At 45.9% G+C, this 22,838-nt stretch overlaps 1 protein-coding gene across 1 annotated transcript in view; it reads left to right on the top strand.

Annotated features, from left to right (window-relative positions):
- LOC137561159 (protein starmaker-like) overlaps nt 1-22,838 on the top strand; it is a 31,527-nt gene that overhangs the window by 6,126 nt on the left and 2,563 nt on the right. Inside the window, exons 2-10 of the mRNA XM_068272413.1 lie at nt 10,443-10,663; nt 14,909-14,962; nt 15,047-15,121; nt 15,203-15,322; nt 16,981-17,058; nt 17,139-17,282; nt 17,385-17,528; nt 20,048-20,517; nt 20,600-20,727. Coding sequence (XP_068128514.1) covers nt 10,616-10,663; nt 14,909-14,962; nt 15,047-15,121; nt 15,203-15,322; nt 16,981-17,058; nt 17,139-17,282; nt 17,385-17,528; nt 20,048-20,517; nt 20,600-20,727 — 1,261 coding nt within the window. The 5' untranslated portion in view covers nt 10,443-10,615. The remainder of the gene's footprint in view (nt 1-10,442; nt 10,664-14,908; nt 14,963-15,046; nt 15,122-15,202; nt 15,323-16,980; nt 17,059-17,138; nt 17,283-17,384; nt 17,529-20,047; nt 20,518-20,599; nt 20,728-22,838) is intronic.

Raw genomic sequence — 22,838 nt, 5'->3', positions numbered from 1 at the left:
TCGTTCTGATCCCCATTGACCCCCAGCGCTAATTACCGCAATTGTTCAAAGTCACCTTCATGTCCGTCCTTTGTTTCCATGTTACGTGATTGTGGAAGATGGATCCAGGATTGGAATGATCGTTCATCGCATTTTTCGTCGACACATATCCCCCAATTCTGAGGTCTTGTGGTGGGTATTCAGGTTTACACCCACAGTTTAGACAAGGCACATGCCCTCTTTGTGTGTCTAGTAGCAATATGCATTTTGGCACATCTGGCTTATTAAATGCTTCCTACAGCCATTATCGCGCATTTTTCCTAGCAAACCTTGGTCTTTGTACAAAATCTGTAAGAAATCCCTTGATATATGTCAATGTTTGCATCTAAGCTTTTTTAAATGTGTCATTAGAAAGTGTATATTCAGCCCTCACATTCATAATCTGGTGTGATCTGGACCATTGTCCTCTAATTTTTATTTTTTGCATAGTGGTGTGTAGGTAAAAGGCCTGTGTTTGCAAACATGTGTGCTTAGAGGAAGCTATTGCTAAGCATTAAGTGCGCTCAGGGAGGGGACAGCCTGACACTTAGTGTCTGGCAGGCTGAGCGCTATGCCTGGGAGATAAGGGTAATTTCTAGGACAAGCTCTCGTCAGCACAACCGAGAATTGCTAACTTAAGCAGAAAAGACTCCACTAAAGGAGCGAGGGGAAGAAGCAGACAAATCTTGCTTGTATATCTGGAGCTGGGAGCAGGAGCAGGGTGCAGGCAGTAGTGATAAAATGCCTGCAGATTAATGGTAAGGATGAGCCGAGGCAGGGAAATGGATCAGCAACTGACAAGGTGAAAGCTGGTGATGTTCTTCTGCAAATGAGTTTTTTTCCTCCCTTCACAAAGAGACGATCTGTACAGAAAGGCAGGTTGTCTGTAACCTTTTCTCTGCTGAAATGGCTTGGCTGTGACAAAAATAAAACTTGTGTCGCACTGCCTTTCTCCTGCAGGCTGAGGGTGCCCATCATTATACTCAGGAGACTTCAACCAGAGAGATATAACTAATGCTGGTTACAGGGGTCAAGCTGGTCTGAGCGTAGAACCCAGAAATGTCAAATTATTCATTTTTTTTCCAATATATAACTTCATCTCTGTTATAAAAGGGGAGATGGGTCTGAGGCTGTATTTAACCACTTCAGGATTCCGCGTACGCTTAAGTACGCCCCTGAATCCTGAAGTGTATTCCATGGAAACGGCCGCTCGTATGAGCGGCCGTTCCATGTCAGCTCACGGAGGGTGTCTCCGTGAACACCCTGCGAGCCGATCGGCGGCTCGCAGGGTAAATGTAAACACACAGGGAAGATCTTCCCCGGTGTTTACATGTATACGGCGCTGCTGCGCAGCAGCGCCGTAGAGGAGATCGGTGATCCCCGGCCTCTGATTGGCTGGGGATCGCCGGCATCTGATAGGCTAAAGCCTATCCCATCAGGTGCAGGATGGAATTCCGTCCTGCGCCGCTCACAGGGGGAGGGAGAGGGAGGGAAGGAGGCCAGGAAGCGCTGCGGAGGGGGGCTTTGAAGAGCCCCCCCCCCGCAAGCGCAAGCAGCCGGCGGCGATCAGACCCCCCCAGCAGGACATCCCCCCAGTGGAGAAAAAAGGGTGGCAGTCTGATCGCCCTGGCTGCCAGCTGATCGGTGCTGCGGGCTGAAGAGCCCACGCAGCACCGATCAGCAAAAAACCCTGTGGTACAGAAGTGGTTAAAGGGAACCCGAGGTGAGAGGCATATGGAGGCTGCCATATTTATTTCCTTTTAAACAATACCAGTTGCCTGGCAGTCCTCCTGTGTCAATAATACTTTTAGCCAAAGACCCAGAACAAGCATGCAGCAAATCAGATACTTCGGCTGACTAAGGCCTCGTTCACATCAAATGCGGTGCTGTACGTTTTTTCCCACTGCGGATGTGTGCGTTTTTTTAGTGCAGGGCAAAAACAATGCATTGCTATTCGTCTCGTTCACATCTATGCGTTTCCAACGTACGCGTTTTTGAAACGCATAGATGCATGCATATGTGTGCGGAACGCGAACAAAAGCATAGCAATGAAAGTCAATGGAAACGCAGATGGCCGCATGACCATGAGTTTTTTTATGCGTATTTGGTGATGCGTTTGGGGATGGACAACGAGAAATGTCCAGGTGTCCAAAAACGCATACTAAATAAAGACGCACACAAACGCATTTAAAAACCGCATACAAACGCGTACAAATGTACGCGTTTTGTCCATGCGTTTTCTGATGCGTTTCCCAAGCACACCAAACGCAGAATATATGAACGAGGCCTAAAGATTTACTGGATTAGCCATATGCTTGTTCCATGGTTTTGAATTAGACACTACTTATGCCAGAACATCAACAGGGCTGCCAGGCAACTGGCATTGTTTACAAGGAAATAAATATAGCAGCCTCCATATCCGCCTCACCTTGGCTTCCCTTAAACATTTTCTGTAGTATATACAACTGTAAACGTTATTGGTACAAAAAGGTTCTAAGGCCTCTTGCACACTACATGCGATTCCGATTTGTGGTTTTTAATTGATTTTGACATGTGATTCTGATTTATGATTTGTAATCGGTACGGCATGTTGAGTTTTTTCTGCATTTTTCTTTTTGTTTTAATTGCATCCAGGGAAAATCGGAATCGCAAATCGGATTTGCAGTGTGCAGGGGGCCTAAAACAGATTTTAGAATCTGCTCTGCTATACGATGCTCCTATCTGACTAAGGCCTTGTGCACACAGGGCCGGCGCTACCATTAAGGCAAAGGAGGCAGCTGCCCCAGGGCCCCAGAGCTTGTAGGGGCCCCCAGTGGCTACAAGAGTAAAAAATTTTTTTCAAAATCGGCCTTATAGTTTTTGAGAAAATCGATTTTAAAGTTTCGAAGGAAAACAAGTATACTTTTAAATGCGGTAAATGTCACTTTTAGTAGCAAACCTAACGGTAGTGTAATTTTACATGCATCAAACGAAAGCGCAATAAATTTCCTGACGGGGTTTCCAGGGGGTCTATACGCAGCCGCAGCGCTTTGGCCAGGGATCGCTATACAGCCGCAATATGGCTGTATGAAGATCCCTGGCATGTTTTCCTATTTTTCCAATTTTTTTTTTTTATGTTTAGAGTGTGGGAATTTAAAAAAAAATTGTGGGGTCCCTCCTCCTGAAACTTTTTAACCCCTTGTCCCCCATGCAGGCTGGGGTAGCCAGAATGTGGAGCTCCGACCGATTGGGACTTCACACCCTGACTATACCAGCTGCAAAAAAGGTCCCCTAATGCCGATTTTTGTTCCGGGGTATATGTTGGGGGGGGCCCTCCAGGTTTATTTTGCCCTGGGGCCCCATTGTTGCTTAAACCGGCCCTGTGTGCACACTACACGTGCTACTGTGCGCATTTTGGTAACATGTATGGTGTGGGATAAGCACGAACATCAGAAGTGCATAGACTGCACTGCTTGATGTTCTCACTATTGTGCTGCGCAGCACAATGATGCCATAAAGCAAAGCTGCACACTTTTTTTTTTGTAAAATGCAGTGTTGACCCATTTGCTGTAGTGAATGGGATCCACAGCATAACAGATGGCTCCTTGTTTTAATGTATATCACAGTGTAAGTGCTTTATAAATACATACATACAAGAAAAGAAAAGAGAGAGAGAGAGAGTCACTGCCCATGTCGCACAGAGGTATTTGTGAACTTGTACGGGATTTGGTTCTGCCCTTGTCAGCAGGTGTACACATAGGCAGGAGGGGAGTATATTAACCCAAGTATTCACTCTGTGTTTACAATTATCATGTTGGCATAAACACCATTATTAGTGATCCCCATTATTATTTCTGCTCTAAATTAGCAGACTTCATGTAGCCGTTTATTTTAATTACTAGGGTATATACAGCTTAATTACTGTTTGTGTTTTCGGTCTACTGGAAATCTGATTGGTGCCAGGATTAGCTCGGTAGCCTTACTCTGATACTTCTGTGGGATCCATGTTATTCAGTATGCAATACGATATACATAAAGTCATAGGATACAAAAAAAAAATGTTCAAAATGTCATTGGTAAAAGCAAAAGGTGCATTCTACCAATGTCATATATCTTTCACCACACAATAGTGACAGGACACGAAGAAATAAACAATTAAAACAACCTTTCTCGTTCAAATTATTTAGACTTCCTAATGTGATGATAAATTAACAACAAATCATTTAGCAAAACACAGCTGTGAAAAAATAAGTAGCTATTGTACAAAAGTGCATTATTTAAGCTTTATTTGAAACCAAACATGAAACAAACATGAAACCAAACAATAACCTATAATCTGCAAGGTATTAAAACTAATTATATCAGAAATCACACAACCCAAATTAAAAGTTATGAAACAAATAGGATGGAGTTTTGTCAACAATTTTCTTTTTTAAATAGTTTCTGTAAATATATTTTAGATTATTTTTCTCTATACAACTGATCAAACTGCACCTGAGGGCTGAGGCAACATGTGACAGGATGAGATAAACAGGTGTATGTGCGGTGCAAAACATATTAATAACCTTGTTGTGTTACTTGTTTTATTTTGCTGCCCTGAAAGAGTTAATTTCTAGGCATGGAAGTGACAGCTTCTGTCTTGTCTGTATCTTGTTGGGAATATAGTAAACATCACTGATAAGCAACTTACAGCCATAAAAGTTTTCCTGGCATAACACAACATTTAAGAGCAGAGGTAGATAGAAAAAGGTCAATAGTTCGTGTATTTTTACTCTGGGACACTAAATAGGCTGCCACTGAGCAAAGGCAACAAAACATTCATTCTACTTTGTAAATGTTTAAATATAAAATAAAACTATGGGATATCTAAAGAAGTCATTTTTATTAGTAGCAGGATAAATACATTTGTTCATCTCATCAGTTTATTTTCACCTCCTCGGGTTCACTTTAACTGTAGTCCAAAAATGAAAGCTAGTTAATGAAAGTACAAGATGCAATCCACAGAAGCCAATCAGATTTCAGTTTATTAAATGGGAAGTTGGATTCCTATTGGTTGTTACAGGTCACTTTGTTTTGCTCACTACTTTAGTACAAATAAGTGAAGATGAACCATGCATCCAGGCTAGTCAAACTTTTCAATCCTCAATAAAAGAACAGCCGTGCAAAACCCCAGCCTGATTCAACATCAGTGTAGCACACTAAGCTCAATTAAAGAGGCACTGTAGTGATATCTAGTAGAACAATGTAGTCAACTATTCAGAATACCCACTTTTTTTGGTAATGTGCCAGATTTCAGCATCAGAAAACTTCCTATATCCATATGTTGCTGTATATTGGTATGTAACCTGTCCTCCAAGTGAGGCTTAGGCTAGGCTATTTACCTATGCGGAATTCTCCTAGAGGAGCACTCTGGGTGACCAGGGATTATTTTAATTGGGTTTGGAGTTCTTAAAAACAAACATTCCGCAGAGCTGCACCTGAAATGACTAAAGGATGCCACCTGTGATAAATTTCAGAATGTAAATCAGGATGAGGAAAGATTTTATAATGACCAAACACTGACTAAATACTTCATAAATGAGTACTGAAAAAAAAGAAAGAAAGCAATTTTATTAATTATGTTATTTGACTACAGTTCCTCTTTAAGTTAGAATCCGGGGACCTTAAGTATGGGCCCTGATTACTCTAAACTGACACATATGAAACTATTTTTGATTATGCTCATCATTCAAAGAAATGTGGATGAGTATGATTGCATTGTTCAGCCTCACAGAGGGGCACTAAAACACCCTGGACATTTGCCTGGGTTACTCTGCACTGCACAAGCCATGATGTCAAGCAGCAACACCCAAGGCCTGAATTACTAAAGTATCTCCAGTGATTCTCAAAGATCCAATTTGTTGTTTTTTTTTTTTAATGGCTATGCTGTTATTTGATAATAGATTGTTTTCCTTATCTGAACCACAGGAACATAATATGGGTTGTTGAAAGACAAGTAAATTAGCAATAGTATCATGAAGTCCCGTACAGCCCCATTTAGGTGGTAAAATTACCATCATCCAATCCTTTCTTAATAGCACTAGCAGTTGGCTATAAGAATTCTATCAAGTACATTGTGCTAAGACTAGTTCTGTGGTGCCCCCTCCTATAGTTGTCTCCCCAGGCAGCTGCTTGCTTTGCCAATGAAATAAACATTTAAAGATGGCCAGAATGGTATAATTAATAATTACCCTCAGGGTAGTCATATCTTTTCTGACAGCTTACAAAGAGGAGCTCAAGACAGAATAAGAAGATTGTACATAGTGATCCAGAACCACTGGGAAAGTATAGGGGGCTAAAAGAAACTAAAGAGGCAACACTGAGGGCTTTTTGTCTCTTTTAACCCTGTATACTTTCCTAGTGGTCCAGGATATCCATGAGCTATGTAAGTACTCTCTGTACTACTTGTCCAAGTCCTATACTACAGAGTCTTATCAATCCCTGCTGTGCACTGAAGAGGACCAGAAAGTCCAAAACGGGCTGTCTGCATGAGGGATTGATGTGGCTCTGTAAAATGTACAAGCTAATCTATATGCTCACTCTACACCACTGGCTCAAGCTGTGCCTCATGGTAAACCCCAGTTGCTCACTTGACTATTGAGCAGCAAGGCTCTTGTTGTGCAATGGCGTAATGGGGCTGAAGCAAGAAGCAGAGATGGATTAAAATGTAATGGGGCCCTAAGCAAGGTAGTAGATTTGGGGCCCCCCTGTGGTCCTTTTGGTAAGTTGAAATGGATAGAGGTCAAAGAAGGTGGCAGGTGGGCCCCTTGACACCTGCTAGGCACCAGGCACCTGCCTAGATTGCCTTGTGGAGGATCCTGCTCTGGCAAGAACAGAAGACATTTCTGAAACTGGGGAAAACAATAGTGATTCAGCAAGGCTGCCACCTTGGCAATTTGCTTGCACCCAACATCGCTTTGCTGTGGATGTCTTTCAGGAACCCACAGGCCTACGATTATTTCCGGAAATGACATTCCTCTCCCTGTCTACAGGCAACTTCATCAGTTTCTTCATATTATGCCTGTTTTAATAACACACATCCTGAAAACAAGGCCTACCAGAATACACATATATATTGTTAAATAATTATCTTTCCTAGATGGGAATATCGTCATCCAATCTTAACAGCGTTGTGATTGATGTACTGTCACAACATTTGATTTCTGGCGAAACCCCACTTGGCGGTTTATTGCTTTAGATGGTCGCGGGTACTGCGGCATTTTATATCCACATAAACTATTGTCCCTCTCTGTTCCAGCGGAGGAGGCTAGCAAACACCTTTTGTCTCTGAGGGCTCTGTGTGTGTGACTGTCAGGATTATAAAAGATTGTTTATGTTCTCTGGCGTGAAATGAGGAGAGCATGCGGAAGAGAGGACAGAAAGTGTCGACAGCAAGAGAGAGAGCGCGGGAGAAGGTATCCTTCCAGGATGACAGCACGGCATTTATTCTCCATGCTACAGCAAACAAAGAGTGGGACAGGGCCCATAAATCATACTGCGGAGATGCTGTACCTACTGTTTGTAACATTGCCGAGCAAACAAAACACCTCAAACACCAGAACATTTATCTCTTTCTTTGTTCGGTTCCTCTGTCCTCTTCTCTGGCTGTCTGTTGCACTTGCTCTGTCTCCCGTGCTCACATAAACACAATCTTCTCACTTGTCCCAGCCTCTCATATCCACTAGTCCTCTGTGTCCATCAGTGTCACTCGGAATAAGGCTGACGCATCGTGCTTTGATGAGGGACTTGACGTCTTCAGGACTATGCATGAGAACGCACTGTGGAAATCACACAACCGCCTAGCCCTCTCCGTGTCTGTCCAGATGATTTGCATTATCAGCTTCATTAGTGTGACCCCATTAGAAGTCAGGACCACCCTCTCCTTCCTTTTACGTGGGATCATCATTGTAGAACTGGCATGTTGTTTATAAGAATGTGACAATCATAAAGTGCATCTGTCACCCGATATGAACGTTGGAGGATTAATGGTACGGAAAGAGCTTACTACGTAGCATGCTTGCTGCTGGTTTAAAAATACTTTTCTCACTGCTGACTTTGGTGGCATCTAGCTCCTTGCTTAAAGTGTAACTCCAGTCGCAGGAAAGGACTTAAAGAGCTTTCGGTGAAATCAAATAGTTTTATGGAATGTAATTATTTTGTTTATGTCTTTAATTAACATCTGAAAATGCTATTCAAGAGTTCAACTTTATGGTCTCTGACACTAACTACAGCTTCCGTAGCTTATGCCTCAGCAGGTCAGAAGAGTTCCTTATCTCATCTGCTTTTGTCTGATTAGTGTACATGGCCCATTTCTGGAAAGAGCTGATCTTGGTTTCAGGGTTGTAAGAACCTGGCAGGCCCACCAGGAAGACTGAACTTCCCTGGCCGGGTGCTCTTTCTTCAGCTGTGCTGTACAATGTAACTCCTGTTGGCCCCGTCTCTGCATGTAATGCTACATGCGTCAGAGAGCCATAAGGAGATACACTGTACAGTGAGACTGAAGAGAGAAATGAAGAGGATGTGTCGCTAGCTCCGCTGATGATAGACGGTGTATACTGCTGCTGCCACGCTCTGCATCTGGGCCTTCTAAGCCCATGGCTTCCCTGTCGACAACAGGCGTTGCAGGGCAGGGGCTATTGTTATGCCCCTGGTTGGTTTTGCATCCTGATTCATGACAAATCCACATCGGGGGATACATCCACACAACACAGGTTTGCTGAAGAGGAGGCTTCTTGCCATCTCATAGATACTTCTTTATCACGTGAAGGTACCTGTGTATAAAAGTTGTTGTCATGTTTCATGACCAGTATTTAGAGGTAAAAACACACATTTTAACCAAAGCTGGCAAATGTAGCTCATGCCCAAAAAGTTTACTAAATGTCCCTTCTGCCAGGCTAGTCAGCACAGGCCACTCTCAAAGCATGATCTCTGAGGTTTATATTTTGGATTCTTGAGATGGTAGATTTAGAGGGGTGGACAACTAAGTCTTGCAGCAATGTTTCTTTGGATAGGGAGGGAAGGACAATGATTTCAAAAGAAGGAAGGCAGACTTTGGCACTCTCCAGCATATACTTCATTTATTAAGCCATGAATACAGGTACAGGTACAACAAACACCCCTGGTCTACAGTTGTTTCTTGTGCACAGCAGGCCTCTTCCGGACATGTGGAGACAAGTCTTGCAACAATGTTGCTTTGAATATGGAGGGTTGGTGGACAACTAAGTCTTGAAACAATGTTACTTTGAATATGGAGGGGTGGTGGACAACTAAGGCTTGCAACAATGTTTCTTTGAATATGGAGGGGTCGTGGAAAACTGAAGCTTGCAACAATGCTTCTTTGAGGTTTGCAGCAATCTTTTAGGCATAAATAATTTCAGTGCCAGTTGTAGAACATTTTACACAACTGCAGAATATTTAGAAAAATATCACTACAATACTCAAGATCAGCAGCAGAATGTGTCAATGCAGGATTTTACTTGCAGTGGGGGCTGGTGGGGTTAGTGGTTAGTGCTAGGTGTAGGTAAGGGGAATGTTAGTGTTAGTCATAGATAGTAGGGGAGGTTAGTAATGTATTAGGCATAGGTAGAGGAGGTTAGTGTGAAAGATAGTTTAGGGAATACTGGTAGCATTACTATCGGTAACGTAGTAGGATATCGGTAGCATTACAGATATTTTACTATCGCAAGCTCCCGCACCCAAATTACCAGGTGCTTTTTTTTAGATGCAAATATAGAAAAAGAAGAGCAATCTAAGACCAATATGTGCAATAAATGCGCCCATTAAATTACGCAATTGTGCGCGATAAAGAGCACAAAGCGGTGCTAACTCAGCGGTGCAAAGGTTATCACGCCTAAAGTCTTTTAGGCGTGATAACTGAGTTATCACCGCTTTGTGAATCAGGCCCAATGTGTTTCCCGTAGGTACGTCCTCCGTTTCTTTGGGTCATATCTTTTAAGATGCATGCCCTCCGTGGCACCAGATGTAATGCAGCCAAAGTGACCCTCTGAGATCCAGGGGGAAAGGCCTTAGGCACATTGGCAAGATAGGCCAGTGAAGAGATGCTGCTTTTAGCACCTTGGTTAAATCTGAGCTCCTTACTTTGTAGAAGAGGGAATGAGAGCAGATGAGCAAATCAGAATCTTGGAAACTTTCCATAAATATTACAATATGTAGCAGCAGACTATGGCTTCAATTCATCAACAGTGCTTCGATAAGCAAGTTGCTGCCGTTAATATTGCGCAGGTGAAATTTATCGTTTCGTGTCAGTTATTCATCAATATTTTTCCGTAGTAATTCCACTTTCGTTAAACTAAGGATAGCATTCGCTAAGCTGTCGATAGTAGTGCGTTAAGCCTTCGTTAAAGATCGTGGCCTGAGTTATTTTAACGACTGCATGTGTTAAACAGATTGCATTGTGGGAGAAAGAGGCAGGATCTAAAGACCTCGTGACTAGTTTTTCGCGCCACTCGAGGACCGGACTTCCGTGAAGAAGGGTGCGGCCGAGAGAAGACGTGCGCAGAGGGCCTGACAGACGGCGAGAGAAGGGAGACGGTTTGAGAAGAGGAACAGAGGGCATGTAATGGCCGGATCCAGAAAAGCCACTGTGCGTTCTTTGCTTCAATCGTGTGTAAGTATAGTTTGTGAAACCTGTGATTAATGTTTTTTTTTAAAAAAATTGTTTTCCATGTTATTTTCTGCCCATTACAGTGTTCTGCTTTGCTTTTTTCCCTCCGTGAGAAGTGTGTAATTGTTATTTAACTTGGAAGTAATTTGGATGTTACCTCTTCATGTGTTGGGGTTTGGTGATGATAGACACCTGCAATCACCATTACATACCCGCTCAGTGACGTAATCACACCTTAATTGACTGTCTCAAATGTTTTGTCACCCTCACTCATCCGTACACTCGCACTTACATCCTCCCTCACCCTCTCACACCCTCCCTCATCCTCACTCACCCTCTGACACTCACCCTCTCACATCGTCCCACATCCTCTCTCACACTTTCCCTCACCCCCTCTCTCCATCACCCTCTCACACCCTCCCTCACTCACCCTCCCCCTCCCCCTCCTTCCCGCACACTCCCTCCCCCTCCCTTCCTCCCTCTCCCTTCCTCACTCCCTCACCCTCTCTCCCTTCCTCCCTCACCCTCCCTCACCCTCTCTAACCCTCACCCTCCCTCCCTCACCCACCCTCACCCTCTCTCTACCTCACCCTCCATCCCTCCCTACCTCACCCTCCCTCCCTCCCTCCCTCCCTCCCTACCTCCCCCTCCCTCCCTCCCTCCCTCCCTACCTCACCCTCCCTCCCTCTCACTCTCTCACACCCTCCCTCACTCACCCTCTCACATCCTTCTGTTACGCACCCTCCCTCACCCTCCCTCTCCATCCCTCCCTCCCTCACCCTCCCTCAGGCTCTCTCTTAATCTTCCACACCCTCTTTATTCCTCCCACACCCTCCCTTACCTTCTCGCACCCTCCCTCTTCCTCCCTCCCTCTTCCTCCCTCCCTCTTCCTCCCTCCCTCTCCCTCCCTCCCTCCCCCTCCCTCCCTCCCTCACCCTCCCTCTCTCAGCCTCCCTCCCTCAGCCTCTCCCTCACCCTCTCTCAGCCTCTCCCTCACCCTCTCCCACATCCTCCCTCCCACACCATCCCTCACTCTCTCACACCCTCCCTCCCTCACCCTCTCTAACCCTCTCCCTCACCCTCTCTCAGCCTCTCCCTCACCCTCTCCCACATCCTTCCTCCCACACCATCCCTCACTCTCTCACACCCTCCCTCCCTCTCCCTCCCTCACCCTCTCCCTCACCCTCCCTCCGTCACCCTCCCTCCCTCACCCTCTCTCCCTCACCCACCCTCCCTCTCACACCCTTCTGTCACGCACTCTCCCTCACCCTCTCACACCCTCCCTCATCCTCACTCACCCTCTCACATCGTCCCACATCCTCTCTCACACTTTCCCTCACCCCCTCTCTCCATCACCCTCTCACACCCTCCCTCACTCCCCCTCCCCCTCCCCCTCCTTCCCGCACACTCCCTCCCCCTCCCTTCCTCCCTCTCCCTTCCTCACTCCCTCACCCTCTCTCCCTTCCTCCCTCACCCTCCCTCACCCTCTCTAACCCTCACCCTCCCTCCCTCCCTACCTCACCCTCCCTCCCTCCCTCACCCTCCCTCTCTCAGCCTCCCTCCCTCAGCCTCTCCCTCCCTCCCTCCCTCCCTCCCTCCCTACCTCACCCTCCCTCCCTCCCCCTCCCTCCCTCCCTCTCACTCTCTCACACCCTCCCTCACTCACCCTCTCACATCCTTCTGTTACGCACCCTCCCTCACCCTCCCTCTCCATCCCTCCCTCCCTCACCCTCCCTCAGGCTCTCTCTTAATCTTCCACACCCTCTTTATTCCTCCCACACCCTCCCTTACCTTCTCGCACCCTCCCTCTTCCTCCCTCCCTCTTCCTCCCTCCCTCTTCCTCCCTCCCTCTCCCTCCCTCCCTCCCCCTCCCTCCCTCCCTCACCCTCCCTCTCTCAGCCTCCCTCCCTCAGCCTCTCCCTCACCCTCTCTCAGCCTCTCCCTCACCCTCTCCCACATCCTCCCTCCCACACCATCCCTCACTCTCTCACACCCTCCCTCCCTCACCCTCTCTAACCCTCTCCCTCACCCTCTCTCAGCCTCTCCCTCACCCTCTCCCACATCCTCCCTCCCACACCATCCCTCACTCTCTCACACCCTCCCTCCCTCTCCCTCCCTCACCCTCTCCCTCACCCTCCCTCCGTCACCCTCCCTCCCTCACCCTCCCTCAGGCTCTCTCTTAATCTTCCACACCCTCTTTATTCCTCCCACACCCTCCCTTACCTTCTCGCACCCTCCCTCTTCCTCCCTCCCTCTTCCTCCCTCCCTCTTCCTCCCTCCCTCTCCCTCCCTCCCTCCCTCCCTCCCTCCCTCCCCCTCCCTCCCTCCCTCACCCTCCCTCTCTCAGCCTCCCTCCCTCAGCCTCTCCCTCACCCTCTCTCAGCCTCTCCCTCACCCTCTCCCACATCCTCCCTCCCACACCATCCCTCACTCTCTCACACCCTCCCTCCCTCACCCTCTCTAACCCTCTCCCTCACCCTCTCTCAGCCTCTCCCTCACCCTCTCCCACATCCTCCCTCCCACACCATCCCTCACTCTCTCACACCCTCCCTCCCTCTCCCTCCCTCACCCTCTCCCTCACCCTCCCTCCGTCACCCTCCCTCCCTCACCCTCCCTCAGGCTCTCTCTTAATCTTCCACACCCTCTTTATTCCTCCCACACCCTCCCTTACCTTCTCGCACCCTCCCTCTTCCTCCCTCCCTCTTCCTCCCTCCCTCTTCCTCCCTCCCTCTCCCTCCCTCCCTCCCTCCCCCTCCCTCCCTCCCTCACCCTCCCTCTCTCAGCCTCCCTCCCTCAGCCTCTCCCTCACCCTCTCTCAGCCTCTCCCTCACCCTCTCCCACATCCTCCCTCCCACACCATCCCTCACTCTCTCACACCCTCCCTCCCTCACCCTCTCTAACCCTCTCCCTCACCCTCTCTCAGCCTCTCCCTCACCCTCTCCCACATCCTCCCTCCCACACCATCCCTCACTCTCTCACACCCTCCCTCCCTCTCCCTCCCTCACCCTCCCTCCGTCACCCTCCCTCCCTCACCCTCTCTCCCTCACCCACCCTCCCTCTCACACCCTTCTGTCACGCACTCTCCCTCACCCTCTCACACCCTCCCTCATCCTCACTCACCCTCTCACATCGTCCCACATCCTCTCTCACACTTTCCCTCACCCCCTCTCTCCATCACCCTCTCACACCCTCCCTCACTCACCCTCCCCCTCCCCCTCCTTCCCGCACACTCCCTCCCCCTCCCTTCCTCCCTCTCCCTTCCTCACTCCCTCACCCTCTCTCCCTTCCTCCCTCACCCTCCCTCACCCTCTCTAACCCTCACCCTCCCTCCCTCACCCACCCTCACCCTCCCTCCCTCCCTCACCCTCCCTCTCTCAGCCTCCCTCCCTCAGCCTCTCCCTCACCCTCTCTCAGCCTCTCCCTCACCCTCTCCCACATCCTCCCTCCCACACCATCCCTCACTCTCTCACACCCTCCCTCCCTCACCCTCTCTAACCCTCTCCCTCACCCTCTCTCAGCCTCTCCCTCACCCTCTCCCACATCCTCCCTCCCACACCATCCCTCACTCTCTCACACCCTCCCTCCCTCTCCCTCCCTCACCCTCTCCCTCACCCTCCCTCCGTCACCCTCCCTCCCTCACCCTCTCTCCCTCACCCACCCTCCCTCTCACACTCTCACACCCTCCCTCACTCACACTATCACACCCTTCTGTCACTCACCCTCCCTTCCTCACCCTCTTTCACCCTCTCCCTCTCTCACCCTATCACACTCTCTTACACCCTCTCTCACCCTTCCTTTACCCTCTCACACCCTCGCTCACCCTCTATCACCCTCTCTCACCCTCCCTCACTCTCTCTCTTCTTTTCAGACACTTCCTCACCCTCTCACACCCTCCCAAACCCTCTATCATCCTCGTTCACCCTCTCTCACCCTCCCTCACCTTCTCTCATCCTCTCAGACACTTCCTCACCCTCTCACACCCTCCCAAACCCTCTATCACCTTTGCCACACCCTCTCTCATCTTTTCACACAATCGCTCACCCACTCTATTCCTCCCACACCCTCTCCCTCCCTCTCAGACTCTTCTACACCCTCTTACATCCTCTCTCATCCTTTAGCACCCTTCCTCACACCCTCCCTCACCCTTTCACATCCTCCCATACTCTGTGTTGTAAGGTGAACTCTACAATGAAAATATATCACTATTCGTACAAACTGTATAATTTTTTTTTAATTTTTTTTTCGTAGATTGACAGTCCTATCAATAGAGATGATTTGTCCGACGAAGAAGATCCAGCTGATGTAGGCATTGTTATTAACATTTAATAACTGTAACCATAACTGAAGTATAGAAATGTGTAAAGCATACAATTTGTTTTTTAACAGGACGATCCGACACAAATTGAAAGTCAGGAAATTGCAAGCCAGCAGGCGCCTGAGATGACTCAAACATATTCGCACGTAAGAAAAGAAAATTTTCAAAATTTAAGTGTTGTATTGGTAAGGATTTATTATATTTAATAAATGTTTCCAATTTTTTAGTTACAGGCTATTACCTCTCAATCAAGTATGAGTAGTGCTTCTAAGAAAACAGAAAAACATTTGGGCTTGTCCAAACGGATACACAGTAATTCCAGTACTCCGAGTACGTCAAGAGAGCAGGTATCATTTCAATAACTTTTTTTTTGTAGTGTTCTAAAAACTGTATGGAATTTGAGGGTTTTGGTAAGTAACAATGTAAACAGTGATGTGCACAATATTGTAAGAGAGTTGTGTAGTAAGTCCTATATTACCGTAGCAATTCATCTCCAATTCCAGCACTTGATGGTTAATTTTATCAGTTTTTATACTTTTTATGCTCCCTCATTAAGTGCCTTATCAAAAAGTCTATTTTCCACCATTTGCAAATGAAAACGTTACCTATACTCTTTGGTATCATTGATCCCAAACAACAATCCAGCTGTGTTATAACAGCAAGTAATGGGTTATTAAAATATATCTCCTTTATGTAAGTTAAAGCTGTACTGTATCTAGAAAGGCAAAGTATTCTATCAATTACCTAGGGCTTCACCGGGCCCCCATCCGCCGTCTAGTACCTAAACGCTACTCATTGTACCTCCGTTCTCCAAACTCATTCTACTTTTGATTTGGACAGATTTGTTTTTGGGCCTGTTGGACTATGGCCACATGCTTTTTTTCTTCTTGTTATCCGCTATTTGAGAGGGGGTATGTGAGGAAAACATCAGCTTTGCAGGGTTGTACTGACCTGGAGGTAAAAGTCTAGGTACGGGATGAAGGCTTGGACTGGAGTAGTACAGGGCAGGAGAGTTGCTGGGGGCTTGGTGAAGCCCCATGTAAGTGAACCAACGTGTTCATTTTAAATGTAGAGCTGTGATTTAACAAATACATCAATACCTTTGTGCATGGATCATAAAAAAAAATTTTGTTACAAAGATGAAAGTATTTATCGATTTGCATTGTAATTATAACAGAAGGCATTTAAAGAGAGTCTGAAACAAGAATAGATCTCGCTTCAGACCTGATTTGTAGCAGGGGCATGCACGTGTGCCCCTGCTAAAACGCCGCTATCCCGCGGATTAACGGGGGATCCCTGCCCCCCAAACACCACTCCCAACCAGGAAGCGGGGGAGCGCTTCCTGGTTGAGGCAATTTCTATGACAATTTCTACGACCAACTTTCCAAATAACTTTTGCAGGGGGAAGGGGGGGGGGGGGGGGGGGGGGGGGGGGGGTTGGGGGGTGAAGGGACCCCCGTTTAGTCGCGTGATAGCGGCGTTTTAGCAGGGACACACGTACCCCTGCTATATATGAGAGCTAAAGCGAGATTTAGTCTCGCTTAAGTGTCTCTGTAAGTTAAGTGGTACAATTTAAAAAATAGATGTAAAAATGTATTGTCAAAAATTTTTTTTATCACATTAAAAATAGACTCCAAAACGTGAGCATATCATTACATACCAAATACTTCCTGGCAAATTGTTCAAATTTATTGAAAAAAAAATTAGGTGACAATACAACTGCAAGAGAAGAAGCATGTCTGTATTTCATTGGTTAAATGGAAAGTTAAAATAGATTAATGGTGCTGTGATTATGCTCCGTCACCTGCAAAAGGAAGTTGTTAGATAATAATTTTGTGTAGGGCCACAATAACGTGCAAATGTAATGTTGAGGTGTTTCTTTTTTTATAATTGTGAATGCAGTCGGTGTTACTGTGAAATAATACCAATATAATTAGTGACCAAAAATTCATTAGGCTTGGTGCAAACGACGGAAAATGCAAGGAAATTTTTACTATCTTTTCAGGGATATCAACAACATAGTACTTCGGATAAGCAAGTGAAATCAATGCAACGAGCAAATCACCCTTCAATTACTTCCAAGGTAAGATATGTAGCGGTTATCAGTGTATAACACTACATTAATTGTATGACAAACTTATCTTACACCGAGATTCTACACAGGGTTCTCAAGCATCTACCTCATATTCGTCATCACGTAGTGACGATAAACATGCCCAAAAAAATCACGCTTCAGACAGCAGGAGGAGCAGTAGTAGAGTTGATAAATCAAATCGTATCGAAAATGAAAGGGAGAACAGCTCAAGGGTTAGTTACTGTAAACTTGCGTGTTGTTATGACATTACAACTGCCTTACTTATTTTTGTTGTTTTTGGGTGATCGATTAATTGTCGAAACATTTATTTTTAGGCTTCAAAATCATCATCATTGCATTATTCATCATACGCAGAGGGTCAACGTGTGGAAAAAAAAAGAAAACACAACAGCCACAAGAGCACTAACAGAGTGGATAATTCTGATGATTATGAATGTGAAAAAGATGACAATGCTAGGGTAAATATATTGAAAATATGTTAATTGTAAACTTGGTGGAGATTTAGAACTTGTTTTTAAAAATGTGGTGTACATTGAGCACTTGTACAAGGGTAGCTTACATTACTCAAACATTGAAAACATAAGTTTTGAATGGTAATAGTAATGGGAGTGTAGTCTTCTACTGGCGTCTTCTAATATGTTGTTCAATATTCTTGACTCCATAGAAAGCGCGTGACTTCAATTGGCGTCCATAAAAGCAATTTTACAACAACACATTTGCTTACCATAGTACAACTTTAATTAGAGCGCAGCTTACAACTCCCCCCCCCCCCCCCCCCAGCCGGCTCCCCCGCACAAGTACAGAGCGAGATGTGTTGCCTTTGGAAAAGGGAAGTAGTGAAGAGCATTGACCTCAATCATTCTCTTGCCCACGGCGATGATAATGATGTGGCTACGTATCTGAGTGTTGCTTTCATCTTCTCTTCAACCCGCCTCCCCCCCCCCTGCCCCCCAAGTCTCTCCATCCCACCCTTGTCCGAGCGCAGCGTTGTGATTTGGTTCCCTAAGAAGAGTAATGCACAGCGTTCCCTCACCGGTTCATGCCGCCTGTTGGAGTCTCATCTCTATGACGTCGTGTCTAATTAAAGGCACCGTAAAGATGAGATTCCGAGCAGCGGCAATGTGGACCGGTGAGGGAGAAAGCTGAGCATTACTCTTCATAGGTAATCAACTCTAAACGCTATGCTCAGACAAGTGGGAGAGAGAATCGGGGGGGGGGGGGGAGCAGAAGATGCAAACGCCACTCAGATACTAGTGTTGTCCGGATCATGAACGATTCGGATCTTTGATCCGAATCGATTTTATGATTCGATCATTCGAATCATCAAAATGAACGATTCGGATCGCAAAAGAGGCGGGGCCAGAAGTGACACGCCCCTCTCAGCGGGCAGCGGGGTCCTGGAAGCAGGGATCGCTCTGTTGGATGGGAGGCAGCCTTGCAGGGAGAAAGGTAGATGAGAGGGAGGGGACATGGGTGCAACTGCCAGATATATGTAGAGCACACATACTGGCTATAACGTGCTGCTCATTATAGGCTGGCTGTTCCGTAGTGCTGCACAGTGATCCCATTGGAAGCTTTTGGCTTAGCACAGGTCAGTAACTTTGCAGACAGTGTGATTGAAAGGCAATATAATCCTCCTGCACTCGGCACTAAACAGCTGCACTTATCTTCTGCGAATGCTTTCTTTCACTGTGCGACCTTTTCTTTCAAAGTGTACAGATGAACATATAGGTGAAATATATGTAAAGCATATGACTTCAGCATGTGGGTATTACGTGCAAACATTTCTGCTCTCTGCTCGTCCCTCCTCCCTTCTCTGTCCACTCCCTGCCCTCTGTCCATCTTCTCCCCTTGTGTCCACTCCCTCCCCTTCTCCTGACCACAGACCTGTCCTGCTGTTCATTTCACCCCCGAATGCTTCCTGTAGTAAAATGATCCGAGATTCGGATCAAAGATCCGGATCTCTTCATTGATCCGATTCGAATCATCCGGATCATTGAAAAGATCCGAACTTCCCATCTCTATCAGATACATTGTAGCCATATTATTATCATCGCCGTGGACAGGTTAATGAATGCTATCATTGTTGTGCACTACTTTTCATTTTCAAAGGCATCACATCTAGCTCTGTACTGGTGCGTGGGAGTGTGCCTGGGGGGGGGGGGGGGGGGGTTTAAGTTTCAAGCTGCGCTCATATACTTTGTAGTCACAATGAGAACACAGATTCCAAGCACTCGGAGACACTTATGTTGACGCTTACTTCATGCCATGACCACGGGAGCACTCAGCACACACACATGTCACTCACTCAAGAGGTAGTAACCCCGGTGTAAGCCGAGACCACCACTTTTTTAAAAAAAAATTTGGTCCTAAAATCCCGGCATATACTCTAGTATATATGGTAGCAAGAACACGTGATCGTTCGTCCAAATGTGTGCAGCAGATGTAACTTACAATTGTACACCCGGTGCCTAAAAAAAAACATATATGTTTTATTTTTCGCAAGTAAACTATCAGAAAAGGGTGCTATACAAGGGAAAAAAAAGTGAAATTCTATATTATTTTTGTAGTAGCACATTTATAGTTCCGCACTGTACTGTAATGTTACTTGAAACACACAAAATTGTTCTATTGAAGAAAAAGTTAAAGGTCAGGCTGTGTAGTCAAAAATTGCTTCTATACTACAACTAATCTTCATGAGAAGTAAAACAATATCAACCCCACATCAATTCCAATAGCCATAAACTGACAGATCACATTGCAAATGTGTTCTGTGACAAATGCAAATCTTGTTACCTGGTCAGTGCTCATTAAAAAAGCAAAAAGTAGTAGTGTTTATAAATTTAGATTTGTGTGGTTACCATCAGTATTACTTGTTTTCCGGACAAAAACCAAAAAAGGAAAATTAATGTACAGTGGTAATATAAAAATTTCCAAGCAAAAGTATAATCTGTACTATTTATTTAATTTTCTTTAGAAATGTAGTCGGAACAATACTCCCTTGGCGGAATGGTATGGAACGGAGGAGTTCGAACAAAAAAGGTATGGAGGCGATAGTAGAAATAAGAAGACACAGAAAGCAAATACAAAGAAAAAAAGGCAACGTTCTGAAGACAGTACCGACCAAGAGAGTGCCATGGAGGAAGATACATCAAGACCGGCGAAGAAAAAAAGTCAAACCCAAACAACACAGAGAAAAAGAAAGGCACGGTTCACTTTTGACGAAAATCTTGTCCTGATGGAACACATTCTTGAAGTGTATGACCGTTTGGTTGGCAAGGATCTGTCACACACTGACACCATATGGCGAAGTAAGAAGTGGAATGAGATTCTGCAAGCTGTAAACAGTGTCAGTAGTACTCCACGAGATCTTGAAAATATTAAAAAACGCTTTCAAGACATAAAAGGTGACGTCAGAAAGAAAATGTCTGAGGAAATAACAGAAAGGTTAGTAAAAAAGTAGAACCAAGTATTAGCTTACATTATCCCCAGATTTCATTACATTCAAATATTTTTGCATTTTTTGCAGTAAAAAAACTGGGGGTCTCGGACGAAAAATTTACTTTCGAGAATATGAAAACCTTTTAAAACCCATGATTGACCCGGATTCAATAACTGGTATTGACGAAGCATTTGATGCTGATCGCGATTCAGAGAGTAAGTGTGTAATGTACATATATTCACATAATATTGTTTTAAAACCATTAACCCTAATGTTAATATGAACCCCCCACTCCCCCCTGTCAACAAAGCAGTAGTTATTGCTGGAGTCCATATCGCGATCTTTATTTAAAGCATGACGGTACATCGACATGGTACTCATCTAAGTACACAGGCACGACCCCATTTATTTCATTGAACACATACTTCTTTGCTTGTATGTACAAGGTAGTAAGTAGGGATGGGATGACGAATCTGGCGAATCCACGAATCCCTAGAATATTTGGAAATATTCGAGATTCGTGGATTCGAATCCCGACGCCATTTTCCACTTTGCGAATCCGCCGAATCCCGACGCTGCATCGCCGTGCATCCGTCGCTCGCACTCGTCCATGTCCTCCTCCGAGCCCCCCCCTCCGCGTCTCCTCCGCCCGCCCGCATACATTGTATCAACTCACCTGTCCAGTGGAGCGCAGAGCGGCAGACCTCTCGCTCACTTCCTGGTTCCCTCTAGTGATGGCTTTTACAATGACGTCATCAGTAAAAGCCGGTCCAGCCACTAGAGGGAACCGAGAAGTACCGAGGAGGTCTGCCGCTCTGCGCTACACTGGACAGGTGAGTTGATACTTATGCAGGCACGGAGGAGGCCGTGGGGGTGAGCAGACGGAGGCACGGGGGGGAGCAACACCTACACCTACCTACCTCTATACCTCCCTCTATACCGACCTCTATACCTACCTAAAGGCCCCCTATACGTACCTACCTACCCGCCACTATACCTACCTACCTACAGGCCCCTATACCTACCTAAAGGATACGTACCTACCTACCACTATCCCTACCTACCTACAGGCCCCTATACCTACCTAAAGGCCCCCTATATGTACCTACCTACCTACCTAAAGGCCCCTATACCTACCTAAAGGCCCCTATACCTACCTACCTACCTAAAGGCCCCTATACCTACCTACCTACATATAATTAAGGCCTCTATATACCCTGGTACCTATACTGAAGGCCCATATACCCTGCTACCTATACTGAAGGCCCATATACCCTGCTACCTATACTGAAGGCCCATATACCCTGCTACCTATATTGAAGGCCCATATACCCTGCTACCTATACTGAAGGCCTATATACCCTGCTACCTATACTGAAGGCCCATATACCCTGCTACCTATACTGAAAGCTACCAATATTGAAGGCACCCATACCTAGCTAGCTATACTGAAGGCACCTTTACCTCGCTACCTATACTGCGGGCAACTATACCACGGATCGCACAATTCTTATGTACAGGATTCGTTAGTTTCGGGATTTGAAAGGTTCGAGATATTCGAGAACCTTTTCAGATTCGGATTCTGATTCGAAAAAATTGTGGATTCGTCCCATCCCTAGTAGTAAGGTAGGTTTAGAAATTATTTGTTACTTATACAAACATTCCTACTTATTATTTCTTGATTTACTTCCGTAACGAACATTCCATAGTCAGCCGATTACAATGTTTGAATGGCTTTGGCATGAGCCTACGACAGTGGAATGTGTGTCATAGGAAGAGTAAATAACCAAATGGATACAGTCAAAATGCATACTGCTTTTGTTAATAATGCTGCTGGATAGGTTCTTATTAGTTGATGCTTCTTTTTATGCAACAGCCTCCAAACATCACCCCAACCTTAAATATTTCTGTCTGAAATTATTTCAGAAATTGATTATTTACACAGTTACTTCAAAAAACGGCACTTACATGGGGCTTCTTCCTTCTACTTTTAGTCGGTCTGTGCCCTCGTAGCAGCTCCTCTACCTCCTTGCGTCCAGCTGCCATTAAGTAAACTTTATCAGGTTGGCTACCAGGTCATGTGGTGTAAGTGCCATCATCTGTGGTGTAATGGGCAGGCACAGTATTCATGCACAGTACTGAATCCATTACGTCCCTTCACCACGTAATCCACCCCAAATACGCAATGAAGGTCACAGAAGTAGACCTGGAAGCCAATGTAACAAGCTTAGCTTCTTCAACAATGGACGCAGGGAGATGCAGGAGCTGTGCTTGAAGAAGCAACATACAAGTGGTGGTTGGTTGTTTTTTTATTTTTTAACATACT

Source organism: Hyperolius riggenbachi, chromosome 3 (assembly GCF_040937935.1).
Source record: "Hyperolius riggenbachi isolate aHypRig1 chromosome 3, aHypRig1.pri, whole genome shotgun sequence".
Classification (NCBI taxonomy): domain Eukaryota; kingdom Metazoa; phylum Chordata; class Amphibia; order Anura; family Hyperoliidae; genus Hyperolius; species Hyperolius riggenbachi.
This window is presented reverse-complemented; position numbering and strand designations above follow the sequence as displayed.